General features: G+C 61.4%; 1 protein-coding gene across 1 annotated transcript; it reads right to left on the reverse strand.

Annotated features, from left to right (window-relative positions):
- Positions 1-9,969: 9,969 nt before the first annotated feature.
- Positions 9,970-13,936, reverse strand: C10H15orf39 (chromosome 10 C15orf39 homolog). Its single transcript, XM_065641905.1, has 2 exons — positions 10,748-13,936; positions 9,970-10,464 (listed from the first exon to the last, which is right to left on the reverse strand). Exons 1-2 carry the CDS (start codon positions 13,878-13,880, stop codon positions 10,427-10,429), a joined length of 3,171 nt encoding a protein of 1,056 aa, XP_065497977.1. The 5' UTR covers positions 13,881-13,936; the 3' UTR covers positions 9,970-10,426.
- Between the last annotated feature and the right edge of the window lie 439 nt (positions 13,937-14,375).

Raw genomic sequence — 14,375 nt, forward strand, 5'->3', positions numbered from 1 at the left:
CGGTGTGGCTCCGTGGGCTGAGCGGCGCCGGTGAGCGCTGGGAGCGGAGCGGTGGGACCGCCGTTCGCGGCGCTGAGACGGGATTCGTGTCGGGGACAGCGGCTGAGGGCAGGAGCGGCGCGGGAAGATCCGGGGCGGCGGAGCGGGGCCCCGTCCCGCCGGCTGCTCCCCGCTGGGATCGGGCAGCGGAGGTCGGAGCGGTGAGCGGCACCGGCCGCTGTCCGGGGTGAGGGGACCGGTCACGAGTGGGGCCGAAGCGGGAGCTGGGGGGGTGGGGATCGGAGGAGGCCCGGGCGGCGCTGGGGAGGCCAGACCCGCCTCCTCGTGGGGCTGTGGGGCTTAAATAGTATAACTCAAAATAATAATAAAACTGTCGTTATTATTTTCATATAAGCACACTGTGTAACAATAACTTAAATAATGAAATGTAATAAAGTCCAATAAAGTTTCCCGGGGCAGGTGCTGCCCCCCTGCCCGTTCCTCCCCGTGCAGGTGCCCCCAGTTCACAAGCACTTTCCCCGCGGGGTGCGGGTGGGGTCGCTCCCCGTTCCCCATCACGCCGGCGGTTCCAGCCCCAAACTGGGATCACGCTGTTCGCAGAGCCGGGGATGGGGCCGCAGGGCTGCGCTTCGGGGCTGGAAACCCGCGGGGGTGGGGGCTCGGGGCTGTTTCGGGGCTCAGCCCCGGCCCGAGCGCGGCCCCTGGGGACGCGAACCGGGGACCGAGCGGCCGCTCCGGCCCGGGCTGCGGGAGGTGGGCGGGGCCTAGAGGGGCGGGGCCAACCACCAACGCCTGCGATTGGCTGGGGGGAAGGCTCTATTTAGCACCTGCCAATCAAAGTGATATCGGGACAGTGGTGACAGCTCGTATTGATGTGGCAGTGATTGATTGACAACCTTGTCAACAGCCCGCAGCGCTGCTGGGAGAGCCGGGAGCGGCTGGCGGAGGAAGGAGCTGGAACCAGGACAGAGATTCTAGAGCTGAAGCTGAGATAGCACAGAGCTGAAATTACAGTGAGGTATATAGGGCTGGAGCTGAAATACAGGATGTGGGGCTGGAGCTGAAATAAAATATATAGGGACAGGGCTGAAATAAAATTTACAGGGCTGGAGCTGAAATCTCACAGGGATGGAGCTGAAATAAAGATTTTAGGGGTGGGGCTGCAATAAACTATATAGGGCTGGAGCTGAAAGAATCGCTGTAAGGCTGGAGTTTAATCTCACAGAGGTTAAAGAAAAATAAAGCTTGTGAGAAAAAAAAGAGCTGTAGCTACAATATCCCAAAGCTGAACTGCAGATGGGAGCTGTGGAGTTGAGAGAAACCTGCGGGGGCTGGAGCTGAACCTACCGAGACCTGGAGCTGAAATAAAGAATCTGCAGCAGGAGCTGGAGCTAAAATAACATCTATACGGATGGAGCTGAAATAAAGATTTTGGGGCTGGGGCTGACATGACAAAGTTGCAGCTGAAACAAAGATGCTGGAGCAGGAGCTGGAACTGAAAGAAATGCTGTAGGGCTGGAGAGGAAATCAAGAATTTGGGGCTGGGATTGATATACTGATTATGAGGGTGGACATGAGATGCTGAGGAGCTGGAGCTGAACCTCCGGCATTGTGAGGGTTTGCTGGCAGAGAGGCTCTGCCCTGGCTGACATTTGATTATAAAATAAATAAGTGAAATTACCTTTCGAATTGTGTGTGTCTTTATGTAGAACCTGCTCCACACAGAACCCAGTCCCACACTGGCTAAAAACATGCAGTGAGGAGGGGGGAGAAAAAAAAATAAACACACACACACACCCCCACACCACACACACCAAACCCCACAAACAAGCTTTTGCGTGAAAATCCTCACCTTGTAGGCAGCACTAAGAGCCCCCATCATCAGGTGCTGTGCCTGTTGGGGTGAAGCAAAGTCCCCAGTGCTCAACTGGGAACAGCCCAGGGCTTGATGTCCCCAACCCAGCTCAAAGAGGGACCCAGTTACTTGGCCTTTTAACTCCCTGGCACTAGTGTAGAGTTGGTCAAGAGCTGGACAAGACCAAGCTCAGCTTATTGAAGCCCATTAGACCAGCAGCACATGGCTTGGGGTGCTCAAAGCCAGGTCTGTACAGGAAGAGCTGGCAGCTCTTACACAAGCCTAAGGTGTAAAACCCACCACAGGAGCTGGACCTTGGTGGGTGGGAGCTCAACCCCACCCACACAGCAAAAGCAGAGACCATCCACAGCTGGGGTTGACAGTCCATAAACAATTTAATAAAGTTCAGCATATTAAAAAGAATCATTTCTTCATCCATCTGAGCCCACACCCTTCTCAACAAGCATTTTTAACAGCAGGGAGAGCTTCTCAGCATCTGTCTCCCCCACCAACCCCTTTTTGGTCTCCTTCCCACCATCGGCTGCATCTTCTTTCATCAGGCAGAGTCACTTTGCATCTGAACATCCTCTGTGCCCTGCAGGGGAGAGGGGGAGAAGTCACTGTACCCACCTCCAGCAGGGGCAGGGGGTGAGGGCTCCTTCTCCCCAAGAGCTTTCTCCAACTCCTGGCACTGACCAGGACCATCACCAGATACAAGGACCTGCAGAAACACCAGCTGGGCTCCAAAGCTCCAGCTCTGAAGCACAGAAACTGATTTCAGGGGCTGTAGAAAACACTTACCTGCTCAGAGGCTGTCCAGAACCCTTGGTTCTCCATTTCCAGGTTTTGGGTCCCCGCTTCAGGGTCTCTTCTGTCCCAGAGGACCACCACATCCCGCCAGCCAAGCCTCTTGCTCCTCAGACACTGGGGAGGAGGGCACAGAGCTGCAGCCTTGCACTCCATGCCACTCCCCCTGCCCCAGCAGACAGACAGACATCACCCTTACCACCAGCAGGACGATGGGAGCAGCAACGATGCAGAGGCTGCACACAACAATGATGGCCACACCGTACTCCGGAAAGCCTGGTTGGGGCAGGGGGGGCTCCAGGGTGTCCTCTGGAGCAGAGCACAGCTGTCAGCACAGCCACAGGGGCTCTGCCCAGCCAGGGAAAGCCACCCACCCTCCTTGGGGACACAGCTGGCAAGACACAGGACTCTAGCATGTGTTTGACACCCCCCTGCCCTTTCCAGAGCCCCTCTTCTCCTGCCCTGTGCCCCCTGCAGCAAACAGGTCTCTCCAGCTCCAAACCCCAGGCTGTGCCAAGGGACAGGACACGGCTGATCCTGGAATTGTACTTTCCGATCAACCATTGCAAGCTGGTCACCTCCTCAGCCAAGATATCCCCCCTCCCACTGCATAAGAGATCTGGATCTAGCGGGCTGTGGATCTCCTCTGCTCACACACTGCTGGGGTTCACTTTCCACCCCCGCAAAGGGCAGCTCACCTCCCACGGCAAGAGAGTAAGGGTCCACCTGCAAGTCTGAACCAGCCAAAGCCTTGTTGGACCCAACTGAGAGCACAAGTGCCTCCAGAACTTCCAGGCTGGTGGGAGCAGGGTGCTGGAACACCAGGTCCCCATGGCAGATCAAGGAGCCAGGTCTGTGGACAGAGGAAGAAGGAGCTCCAGGTGCCACTGTGACCCCCTAGCCACACGCTGGGCTGTGCCCAGGGGCTGGTTTTGCTCAGATGAGCCCCCCCCTCGGAGGGTCTCTCTCCACTCAGGAGGGCATTGGTTTTGCATCTGCTCTTTGGGATGGAAGAGACATCCCTGGAGGTCTGGCAGGTCCCTCCTGGGACAGCAGGGAAATGGTTGACCTCAGCTGCGAACCCTTTGAGATTGACGAGACACCAGACAGCCATGACCTGCTGGTTGATGGCTGTGGGGAGACCTCCCTGTCTCCGTACACCACTGCCCCAGCAGACCCTCTGCTCCCACTCACAGAAATTCTCTGATCAGCAGTTGCAGGAAGCTCCTGTGGTCCCTCAGGGCCCTCGCCACCTGCAAGAGAGATTTTCACTCAGCTCCCCACCAGCCTTCAAGGCATCTCACCTCACCAGACCATCCACCACCTCCACAGGTATGGTGGAGCTGGGACAACCACCACAGCAAGGACACAGAGCAGCTCTTGTCCTGCAGCACCTCCAGTTCCCTGGATGTGTTTTGGTGGCCCAAAGCACCGTCAGCAGAGAAAAACCATCCTGACCCTGAAGCCTCTGCTGCCTTCAGCAGGTTTCAGCCAGGGTGCTGGAGCTGAGGGTCTGGCTTGGACACCCCAAAACCGTCCCACTTCCTCCAGTGGTGCTCAGCACCCTGGGAGGACCCCAGGTCCCTCCCACCACCCACACCTACCGCATCCCCCAGGTCTCTGGTGAGCTCCTGGTGCTCTGGAGCAAGTGGATCCTGAAGGTGCTCGCTGAAGTGTCTGTTGGTGATGAGGAAGGAGAATGGGTAGACCTGGAGGTGAAGCCCGGTTCCTGAAGGGACAAGAGACACGTGCGAGGGGAGCAGAGCTGGCAGCGAGCCCCACCATACCCAGGGACTGTCCTTACCCTCCACCGAAAGGGACAGCAGGTCCACAGAGCAGTTGGCTAGAGCTGTCAGGGCTTGCAGAACCTCTGCAACATCAGCATGGACGATTGTGTCGAGATAAATGTCTCCAGCAACCTCCAGGTGCCCATGGAGGTCTCTGAGGGGAGAGAAGGGCTCTAAGCAAGGCAGGAGGGCTGGGGCCAGGCTCCCGTTGCACCCTGGCTGCTCTCTGCTCAGCACCCACAACTGCTCAGCCCAGGGAAGGTGCTCGGTGACAGCATCTGCCATCAGCTGCACAGCACCATCCATCCTCCCCATCTCTGGAGCACAGCTAATTAGCTGAAGAGCACACAAGAGGTCATGAAGGTAATTTACTGAAGAGCTTTGGAAAGGGGTAGTTGTGTCCCATACCTGAGCTGGGTGACGGTCACATTCCTGACCTCGTAACGGGCACTGAGACACCGAGTCGCCTGGATGGAGAGGAGACGACAGCTCACCCCCTGCCCCTGTTTTAGCGCTCATGACCCACCCTGCAGCAGCGCGGCCACAGCCTGTGCCCTTTTCCCCAAGCATCGTCCCTTGGAGGGGCCACCAAGGCTTCCATACCTCACTGATCAGGCTCTCCAGGGCCTCTGTCCTGCTCCTCCCGAGCTGCAGGGCAGTGAGGGAGAAGGACAGCTTCTCTGGGTCGAGGTTCTCCAGGCTGAAGCCTACGAGAGTTCAGGAGACTGTTAAGCCCATCCCTGTTCCTCCACCTTCCTGGGGAGATCTCGGTCAGCAGAAGCCACAGAGCAGCTGAGGGAAGGTGAACACCTCGTGTGGTGGGAAGGGCTGGGCATGTCCCACCTCCCAGGAGAGAAGCAGGTCAAGGAGGGGAAGCCAGGGAGCTCAGCAGAAGCTCTGGACCACGCAGGTCCACCTGCTGCTGATGTGGTCTCCAGCAGCCTCGGCACTGACAGGCTTTGGATAGGTTGGGACAGGGGAGGTTCGGTGAAGCCTGAAGTCCAAACCGGGCAGGTTTTGGCTTGGATGGATGTGCAGGGAGGACAGCGACAGCAGCTTACCACCCGAGCGGACAGACCGGGGCTCCAGCTGCCAGCTGAAGGGTCTCCCTGCCCTGCTCGCCTCTGTCACCAGCGTCCGGATGAGGTGGGAGCTGGTGGGAGCGGGATCGTCCCCGCGGAACAGAGCCTCCCCTCGCACCACCACAGAGCCGTTCCTGGGATGGAGAGGAGCCGATGGGCCACAGGCCGAGGGTGTTTGGTCTGCACAGACAGACCCCCCCCTTCAGGAGCAACTTTAGAGCCCCCTCAGCCCACAGCAGCCATTCCCCTGCAGAGCGATGTTGGGAGGTTTTGTCTGCAGCCTCAAACACCTTCGACCAGGGATCCCTGGGGATGGTGCCCTGGGGAGGCAGCACAGCCCCCCCAGCCCCGGCTGCTGTCTCTGGGGTGTTTTCCTGGACCAGCCCTTCCCTCGGAGCCAAACCCACCCCTCTCCACCTGTCACCCCAGGGCAGAGCCACACACTCACAGGAACTCCAGGACCTTGGCCTGCAGGAAGGTCTCGTAGGAGGACAGCACTTGGTTTAGCTGGAAGAAAGCAGCACCCGTTAATCGAGCAGCTTTTGCAAATTCCCCTGTGTGAGGAGGGCACGTACCGGGGTGGGAGGTAAATAGAGGGGAGTCAGCTGGGTTTGCCCAGGGGCAGGACATGCTGGTGGACACCAGAGCCCCAGAGATGGCCCAGCCGGGGCTCCCACCAGCCCAGAACCAGCACCAGGAGGGAACACCCGGCACCACGGGGTGCGATGGGGAGCCCAGTCCCAGCTCAAACCCGCCATCCCAGCCCAAAGCATCTCCACCAGCCTGGGTGGGTGACACACCAAGCCAGGGCCAACGCAGCCCCCGCAGGCTCCTCAGCCCAGCGGCACTTGCTGCAGCAGCTTCGCAGCTGCACCCAGAGGTACCAGCATCCCCAGCAACAGCTCCTGCACTCACCAGCAGCCTCACTTCTTCCTCCAGCTGCCCGTAGCTCCCCGAGGACCTGTTGCTCAGGGCTGCAGTGTAAGCGATGCCCAACAGCCGGAACTGCAGGGGCAGCACACGCGGGGGCTGAGCAGGAGAGGGGAGCCCTGGGGGGTGGGATGTGAGGGGCTTCACCCCCAGTTCGCTCGGCAGCTGCTCAGCGGGGGTGAAGGTCTCTCCTGTGGCTGCAGGAAGATGCTCCCTGGCTGTGGAGGGGGCAGAGCAACTGGACGTGGACCGAGCATCAGGGGTCACTCCTGCGGGAACACCTGGGGTCTGAGAGTGGAGCGGGGAGCTGGCAGCATGTGCAGCTCCAGGAGTCAGCACGTAGAATGGGGATGGCGAGCCTGGGGTGCTGGTGTGGTGCTCAGCTTCAGATTGATGCTCTGGAGCAGGCTTCTGGGAGCTTGGGCTGGCGTCGAGGGGGCCTGGAGGTCCTGCTGGGGGTCCCACCGGTGCGGTCCTGGGCTTGCTGTGCCCAGCTGCTGCTGTCACAGCCGCTGTTCCAGGCAGGGCACTCATCTCCGCCACCGCCGTGGCCCAGGGCCACCCCACAGAGGGTCCACCCCCAGGTGCCATGGGGAGGAGGGGATCTGGGCGCAGAGGTGGCCTCTGGGCAGGTGACCCCAGGGAGGAGCCGTGTGTCACACCTGCAGCTCCGGGAGAGGGGGAAGCCACCATCACAGCTCCATCCTCACAGTGGACTTCGGTCGCTCTGGGCTCTGTGGTGGCAGCAGGGGCTGCCCAGCTCACCCCAGTCCCAGCAGGACCTGCAGCACTGGGAGCCCTGGTCCAAGGAGGCAAAGTGGGGGCTTCAGAGGGTGTCAGCAGAGCCCCATGTGCTGGGGAGGAGGACAGGTCACTCCGCATCCCCAAGGTGACAGCAGGTCCTCCAGCCTCCTCTGTAGGGAGGAAGGGAGCCGGTTCTTGTGGGTGGTTGACACCACGAGCCGATGTGACACGGGGAGGGGACACCCAGACAGGGGCCAGAAGTCCAGACCCGTTTTCTGGGACCTTGGCCAAACCAGTGTCCACCAACAGCGCAGCTTGGCCATGCAGGGAGGTGCCAGCAGGCTGTGTGCCCCAGATCACCTCAGCTGTCACAGCAGAGGGGACCCACGCGGTGCCAGGCTGGGTTTCGGCCAGGCTGGGTGTCCTTTCTGATGGTGGGGCCAAGGGGACCCCTGGAAGGGACACCAGGGGAGAAGCAGCAGCAGGATCCTCATTCCCAGGCAGGCCAGGGCTTGGGCTCACCTCCTGCCTCTGCCCACTGCGGCTCCTCGCTGTGGCCACCATCGGCGTCCCCAGGCTCTGTCCCTTGTCATCGGCACCAGAGGATACATCTGCTAACCCCGGGCAGCAGCCTGGGGCACCTGCAGAGCCCACCAGCATCCCCCCGTCTTGGTGCACCTCTGGCTGGGTGAGCAGATCCCCACGTGTTGCCACCACATCGTCACTTGTCCCTCTCCACGACGCTGGTGAGCCCGGTCGAGTGTGGGAAGGGGCCAGGGAGCCCTGGACTGGAGCAGCCAGAGCCCCCAGGCTGTAGGGCAGCGCGGTGGCAGACAGACAGACGGCCAGCGCCAGGACAGCTTTGCACCGCAGCCCGCGGGCAGCAGCGGCCACACGGGCAGCAGGACTCAGGGCCGTGGCTGCAGCCCCTTCTCTTTCACCACGGAGCATCATTTTCGGCTGACAGGCAGCAACGTTGGGGGTGTCCAGTGGTCTGAGCCCCCAGCTCTGCCTGGGAGAGGCCATGGGCAGAGCCCAGCTGCGGGGAGACACAGCAGGAGCATCAGGCAGGGGTCCAGCTGCCCCCACCCCAGTGACAGCTCGTCCCCAGAACACCCCATGGACATCCCTTCCCAAAGCAGCTCCTTAGTCCCAGCAGCACCGAGCAGCTGCTCCAGCCCAGCAAAGTTTGTGCCAAGCCTCAGCATCACCTGGGAGGCTACTGGTTCCCCCACTCCTGCCCAAAAACCTCCCCTTTGGCTCATGCAAACCCCCCTCACCTGGCAGCACCCAAGGAGCAGAGAGCATCAAGCCCCCTGCCCAGCCCGTGGCTTTTATCTGGTTTCCCAGCGGTGGGAAGGGGTGACTCCATCCCAGCTGCTCCCAATTAACACACCAACTCATTAGCCCTCCCACAGGTGAGAGTCTCTCCCAGCTGATGGGTCCCAGCTTCCCCCTGCTCCTCATCCAGCCCTTGGCCTCAGGAATTGGTTCCATGCCTGTTTCTCCAGGCGGATTTTGCCCCATGCACCACAAATGCTCCTCAAAACACCCTGGTTGCGGGGAGGGGGTCGTGGCGATGCTCTCCCCCGGCCAAGCTCCAGTAATTTGGGCTGAAAAACGTGGTTCGGGGTGTTTGGGTCCCAAGATGAGGCAGATTTTGTGCTTCTGGTGGGGGCTGACGAGGGGGAGGGTGTCTTGGGGTCCCCGTTGCATCAGCCTGGGGACATTGCCCCAGCACTGGGACATCCCTGTCCCCACAAAGGTGCCACCGCGCCCGCGCTGGCAAGCAGAGACCGGAGCACGGCGCGTTTCAAAACAAGCCAAACCCTTTTAATCGGGCGAGGCACCTTGTGAAATCCGTATTCTTACAAAATGTTAAATAAAGCGAAGGAACTTTCTTCCCCGGAACCATATATATATATATATATATGTATATATATATACAAAACGACAATAGCATTAACAAACACTGCTTTCCAAATCGCTGTACGATGCCAGGCGCAGACCTGGTGTGTACACCCCAGTGGAAACCAGAAAGGCACTTGCAGAAAACACGGCACCTTTTGGCTAAGAAGAGTCTACGGTACAGTTTGGGTATTTTTTTCCTTTTCTTTTTCCTCAATTTTCTTAGTTTAAAATAAATATCTCCTGTAGTGAAATAAAAAACCAAATAATAATAATCCTCATTTTGCTCCTCCGTGCCCTGCATCAGTTGGAAAAACACCTGAGTGTTGAGTTTGTAAGGCCTCTGCTGTGCATCGCCGCTGCAGACCCGGTGAGTCCGTCTGTCCGTCCCTGGCTGCCGGGATCCCTGTCGGGACGCCCATCGAGCTCTCGGTGCTGCGGGATGGAAGAATTTCTCCTTCCAAGCTCTCGCAGCATCGCTCCCGCTCCTGCCCCACCAGGGTCGCTCCATCTCCGTCAAGGTCATCCCCAAATGTGCATCGTCTCCCGTGTCCTCGGGTCTGGGTTGTAAAGCGGTTTGGTTTGCTTTAACAGTCTTTAAATCTTTCGTGCAGCCCTTGTCAGCTGCGATCGGGACTGAAAGGCTCAGCCTGAACAGCGTCGCTCCCGCTGCCTTGGGCCAGCACAGTAAACAGGTGAAGCCGCGACTTTAAATAAAAAGACAAATATAAATTACTACTAAAAAAAAAAAAAAACAACACCAACAAAAAGAAACAACACCCTGAAGGCAGCAGCTCCTTATAAAGGTAAATGCATAACATTTTTAAAATGTCTTCATTTAAAACAACAACAAAAAAATCAGTCCTGCAACTACAGAAGTTGCGATTCCCTTGACCCGTCACGTTGCGTGAAGTCTGTGTATAAAGATGAAACCCCGGGAGGAAGGTTGGTTTATCGGGCACGATGTATGTAAAGCAGGGAAGGCAAGAGCAGAGGACGCGGTCAGTCAGCCGCGCAGCAGCCAGCCTGTCCCCAGGGCTGGGGACGGGGCTGTGGCCATGGCCACGCTCCTTCTCTGGTGGCTACAAACGCTCCAGCCCTCCAGCTCCACCTGCCCCATCCCGGCACCGTGTCCCTGCCAGGAGGGGACCTGCTCTGGGGACGAGGGGGACCGTCCCGTCCCTTTCCCGTCCTCGCGGGCAGGTGGCTCGGCTGTTGCCCGTGACATGTTCCTTAGTGGCTCCTTTTCCTCCGTGCTCTCCATGGCTGTCGCTGTGCCATCAGCTCCCCGTGCCTCACGCCAGAGGAGCCACCTACTTGGAGGGGCGCTGGCTGGCCTGCGGGCTCCAACCTGTAAGAAATAAGGTTGCTGGCAACGGCCTCGAGCAGCAGCAAAAGGGCATCTGGACGGGGTGGGGTGGTGGGACTGTCACCAGTGGGATGGGACACCTGCGGAGAAAAGCTGAATATTCTGCTCTGCAGAACCCTTGGTAGGACAAGGATGCTGAGGGACCACAGGATGCTTCTACCCGACAGCAGCATCTGGGAGGCAGATACAGCTGGAGCTCCCCTGGGAGAGTCGCAGGGACCCACATGTGGCACCAGCCTTCCACGGGAGATGCCGGGCTACCTACCGAGCTGCTGCCGGATGGAATCGTGCCAGTGGAGGTTCAGCAGGTCCGGGTAGATGTCAGGGAGCTGCTTGAGAGCCAGGAGCTTCAGCATGCGTGAGGTGCAGCTCTTCAGCTCCAGGTCCCGCAGGTGCCTCTCCTCCGAGAGCGTGGTGGGACGCAGCTCCACCTTGTGCTCCTGCAGCACTTGGTCAACGGAGGCCCCCGGGAGCTTGGGGAAGAGCTTCTCCTTCACCACGTGGATGGGGATGAAGATGGCCCCTGCCCGGACCACGTGGGGGAAAGGACACTTGCAAGCGAACATGAAGGTCTTCAGCTGAGACAGCAGGTTGGCGAGGAGGGCGGGCACGTCTTGGAAAGCCAGCCAGATCTCCTTGCCTTTGGTGCGCTTCTGAGCTTCGGGGATCTTGGAGCCGTTCTTGGGCTTGGGGGGGGATTCGGGCGCCTGTCCCAGCCCCTCGGCCGGCTCTGCCCGCTGCAGCCACTCGCGCAGGAGCTGCGGGGAGGAGCGGGACACGGAGCAGGAGATGGCGCGGCAGAGGGAGGCGTGCAGGGAGGCGAAGTCCTGCCCGGCCGGGGGCTGCGGGGGCTGGCGCTGCCCGCCCAGCCAGGCGCTCTCCTCGCCTGCTGCTCGGGGCGCCGCGGGCAGCGGGGGCCGCGGCTCCGGGCGAGCCCCCCGCGGAGCCGAGGTGGTGCCGGGCTGCGGGGCTGGGGGGCTGCTGGCCGGCGGGGAGGCAGGGGGGCTCCGCGGCGGCGGGGTGGGGGTGCTGCTGGAGGGGGCTGGTGGTGGCGGGCTGGGCTGGGGGGTGCGGGGGCTGCCGGCTGGACGGGGGGACCCGGTGCTGGGTGGGAGGGAGCGCAGGATCTTGTATTTTTTGAACATGAAGGCGGCTGAGCTCTGGAAGTTGCTCTTGTAGCCAGAGCTCACCTCCAGCAGCAAGGGCAGCGCCGGGGGCTTGGCCTCCTCGCGCTCCCTCGCTTTCCCCCCCAAACTCTCTTTCTCCCGCTCTGCATCCTCCCCGTCTGTCTGTCCAGCAGGTCCCTGGGTCTCCCCGGCTCTGACCAGCCTCTTCTTCAAGCTGAGGTCCAGCACAAAGTCCCCGGGGACGCGGTCCCCGCTCCCCGCCCCACCGGGGCTGCCCCCCCGAGACCCCGAGTCTCGGGGCACGAGCTTCGGCTTTTCGGGGACCCTTCCACAACAGCTTTCCCCTTGGCTCTGGACAATGCCGCTGCCCGTCTTCAGCACCCGGCCAGCCGCCGTGCCCGTGGGCAGCAGGCTGGACGCCGCCGAGACGTCTCCGACGGCCGCGGGCTCCCGGCTGCCCCCCACGTTTTGGGGTGGGGTGTCCCGCCGCAGATGCTCCCTGGAGAAGGGGACCTGGGCTGAGCCATCGGTCCCCTCCAGGTAGTCTCGGTAGGGCGCCAGGCTGAAGACCTTGTTGATCACGGGCATGGGCGGGGAGGGAGGAGGGACCTCGCTGTCCCTCGGGTCCTTCAGCCCCTCTGGAGGGGGGGTGGACGGAGCAGTGGGGACGAGCTCCTTGGCTGCATCCTTCACCTTGTCAGCATCTCCCTTCCCTACAATGATGGGAGCTGGTGGTCCCCCGCGGGGAGGCTCCTGGGGTGTCGGGCTGGCTCTCCTCCTCCCCAGGTAAGGGGGCTCCTGCTCCCCACGGCTGGGTTTTACCCAGCCCGCTTCTCCTTTGAGCAATGTCTCTGTGAGCCCACCAGAGCCCCCGGACACCTTCTCAGAGCCACAGACGGGTTGGAAAGCGCTGTTCTGCCTCACCGTCACTTGCCGCTGGGGACTTTCCGCCCGGTGCCGCTCGCAGCCCGGCTCGGTGCCGGCAAAGGAGGTGCCGAATGCGGCTGCATCGCCGGGGCCGAAGGCAAAGCCGGGGCTGGGCAAGTAGCCGGCTCTCCGTGGCAGCTCGGCGTCCCTCGGCAGCGCTGCCGACTTGGTGGGCGGTGACGCCACCGCGCCGGCTGTCCTGGGCACGTAGGTGTCCAAGGGGCTGGGAAAGTAGCTCCTGGGGGCTTGAGGCTTCAGGTAGGAGCCAGGAAAGGGCTCCCCACTTCCCGCAGAGCCAAAGGCTTTGTAGGCGCCAGGCAGGGTGCTGGGCTGCACCTCCACGGTGTGGGGCAGCGGAGGGTAGAGGAGGGTGGCCTTGTGGAGGGGCAGCGGGTAGTGGGCGTGCGGGTAGCACGTCGGTGGCCTCTCCCGCGGTGCTGGGCTGGCAGCGGGCGGCTGGAGCTTGGGCCAGGGGTCCAGGCTGAGGCTGGGGACCTCGGGCACCTTCCTCTGGCTGTGGGTAGCAGGGCAGCTGGCTTCCAAGAAGGGGGTGTCGGGGGAACCCCTGTATTTCTCAAAGGCGGTGTAATAGGGGGAGAAGGCGACGGGGGAGCCCACCTTCTCCTTGGCGGGCAGCGCCAGGCTGGGGCGCAGCGGCGGGAGGCTGGGGTCGGAGTGGGGACCCCTCTTGTGCAGCCCGGTGCCGCCGCGGGGCTCGCCGGGGTGGAGCGGGTGGCTGGCAGCGGGCAGAGCCCAGTCGGCATCCCCCCGTCTCTGCTGCAGGCTCCCGGCGCGGGGTCCCAGCGGCAGGGCCATCCTGGGGTCCACGAAGCACGCCGGGGCTCTGTACACCGGCTTGGGGACAGCCAGGGGGGCCACCTTGCTCACGGCCACCGGCTTCTTCACCGGGAAGGGGTGTCCCGGCGCGGGCGGCGGGCTGCCCCACTTCTCCCTCGCCATCAGCAGCTCCCGCATCAGCCCGTCCTTGCCCTTCTCGGCACCTGGGGGCTGCAGCCCGGCCCCCAGGCTGTCGGGGCGGTAGAGCAGGCAGCTCAGCAGCGGCCCCTCGGCCGGCACAGGCTGGCTGCCGGCGCCGCTGCCGTAGGGCAGGTAAGCGGCTGCCGGGCTCCAGCGGGCCAGGGGCTGCTCGGGGCCATCAGGGCTTTGCAGCGGGCAGGCGAAGTAGGAGCCCTTGTAGTTGAAATGGTTTTCGGAGCCGGGGTTGGGCACAGGGTTGGATTTGCAGAGGCCATCGGGGAAGCCGGCAGCGGGCTCCGTCTCCAGCCGAGGTAGCTTGTTGAAAATCACGGGATCCAGGGACTCCAAGTGCCGTTTTGAGGCCATTTATATGTTGCTGCCAGCGTCCAGACCAGGGCACGCAACAGGAGAGGTGAGCTGGCCCTCCTGAACAGGAAAGAGAGAGAGAGAAAATAAACCATGAGCAAAGCAACTCCCCGTGGCAAGCACTCAACCCACGGTGGAACGGCACGGTGCGACAGGATCCTCCATGAGCTCCCCAAAAGTCAGTTTGCCCATGTACCGGCTGGAGAAAGCATGTTGACTTTCACATGCGGCTTTTCCTTATTCATTTGCAGCAGCCTGCAGCTGGGGGGACCCTCTCCCTTACGGTTTCTTCTGATTTTGGGTGCTGGCCCACAGTGTCAGGCGGTGCATGCCAGCAGGTGGAGCTGGCAGACTGTCCCGGCATCGCCCGGCGTTCCCATGCATCGCCCGCATCCCCTGAGCATCGCGAGTATGCCCCCAGTATCACCCGGCATCGCCCCAGTACTGCCCAGCATCTCCTGAGCATCCCACTGAGACACCTGAGCATCACTTGAG

This window comes from Caloenas nicobarica, chromosome 10, assembly GCF_036013445.1.
Source record: "Caloenas nicobarica isolate bCalNic1 chromosome 10, bCalNic1.hap1, whole genome shotgun sequence".
Classification (NCBI taxonomy): domain Eukaryota; kingdom Metazoa; phylum Chordata; class Aves; order Columbiformes; family Columbidae; genus Caloenas; species Caloenas nicobarica.

Coding starts and splice junctions, on each gene's coding strand:
- C10H15orf39 (XM_065641905.1), bottom strand. CDS start 13,880: ATGGCCTCAAAACGGCACTTGGAGTCCCTGGATCCCGTGATTTTCAAC. Junction 10,465..10,747: donor TTCCATCCGGCAGCAGCTCG/GTAGGTAGCCCG, acceptor TATTTCTTACAG/GTTGGAGCCCGCAGGCCAGC.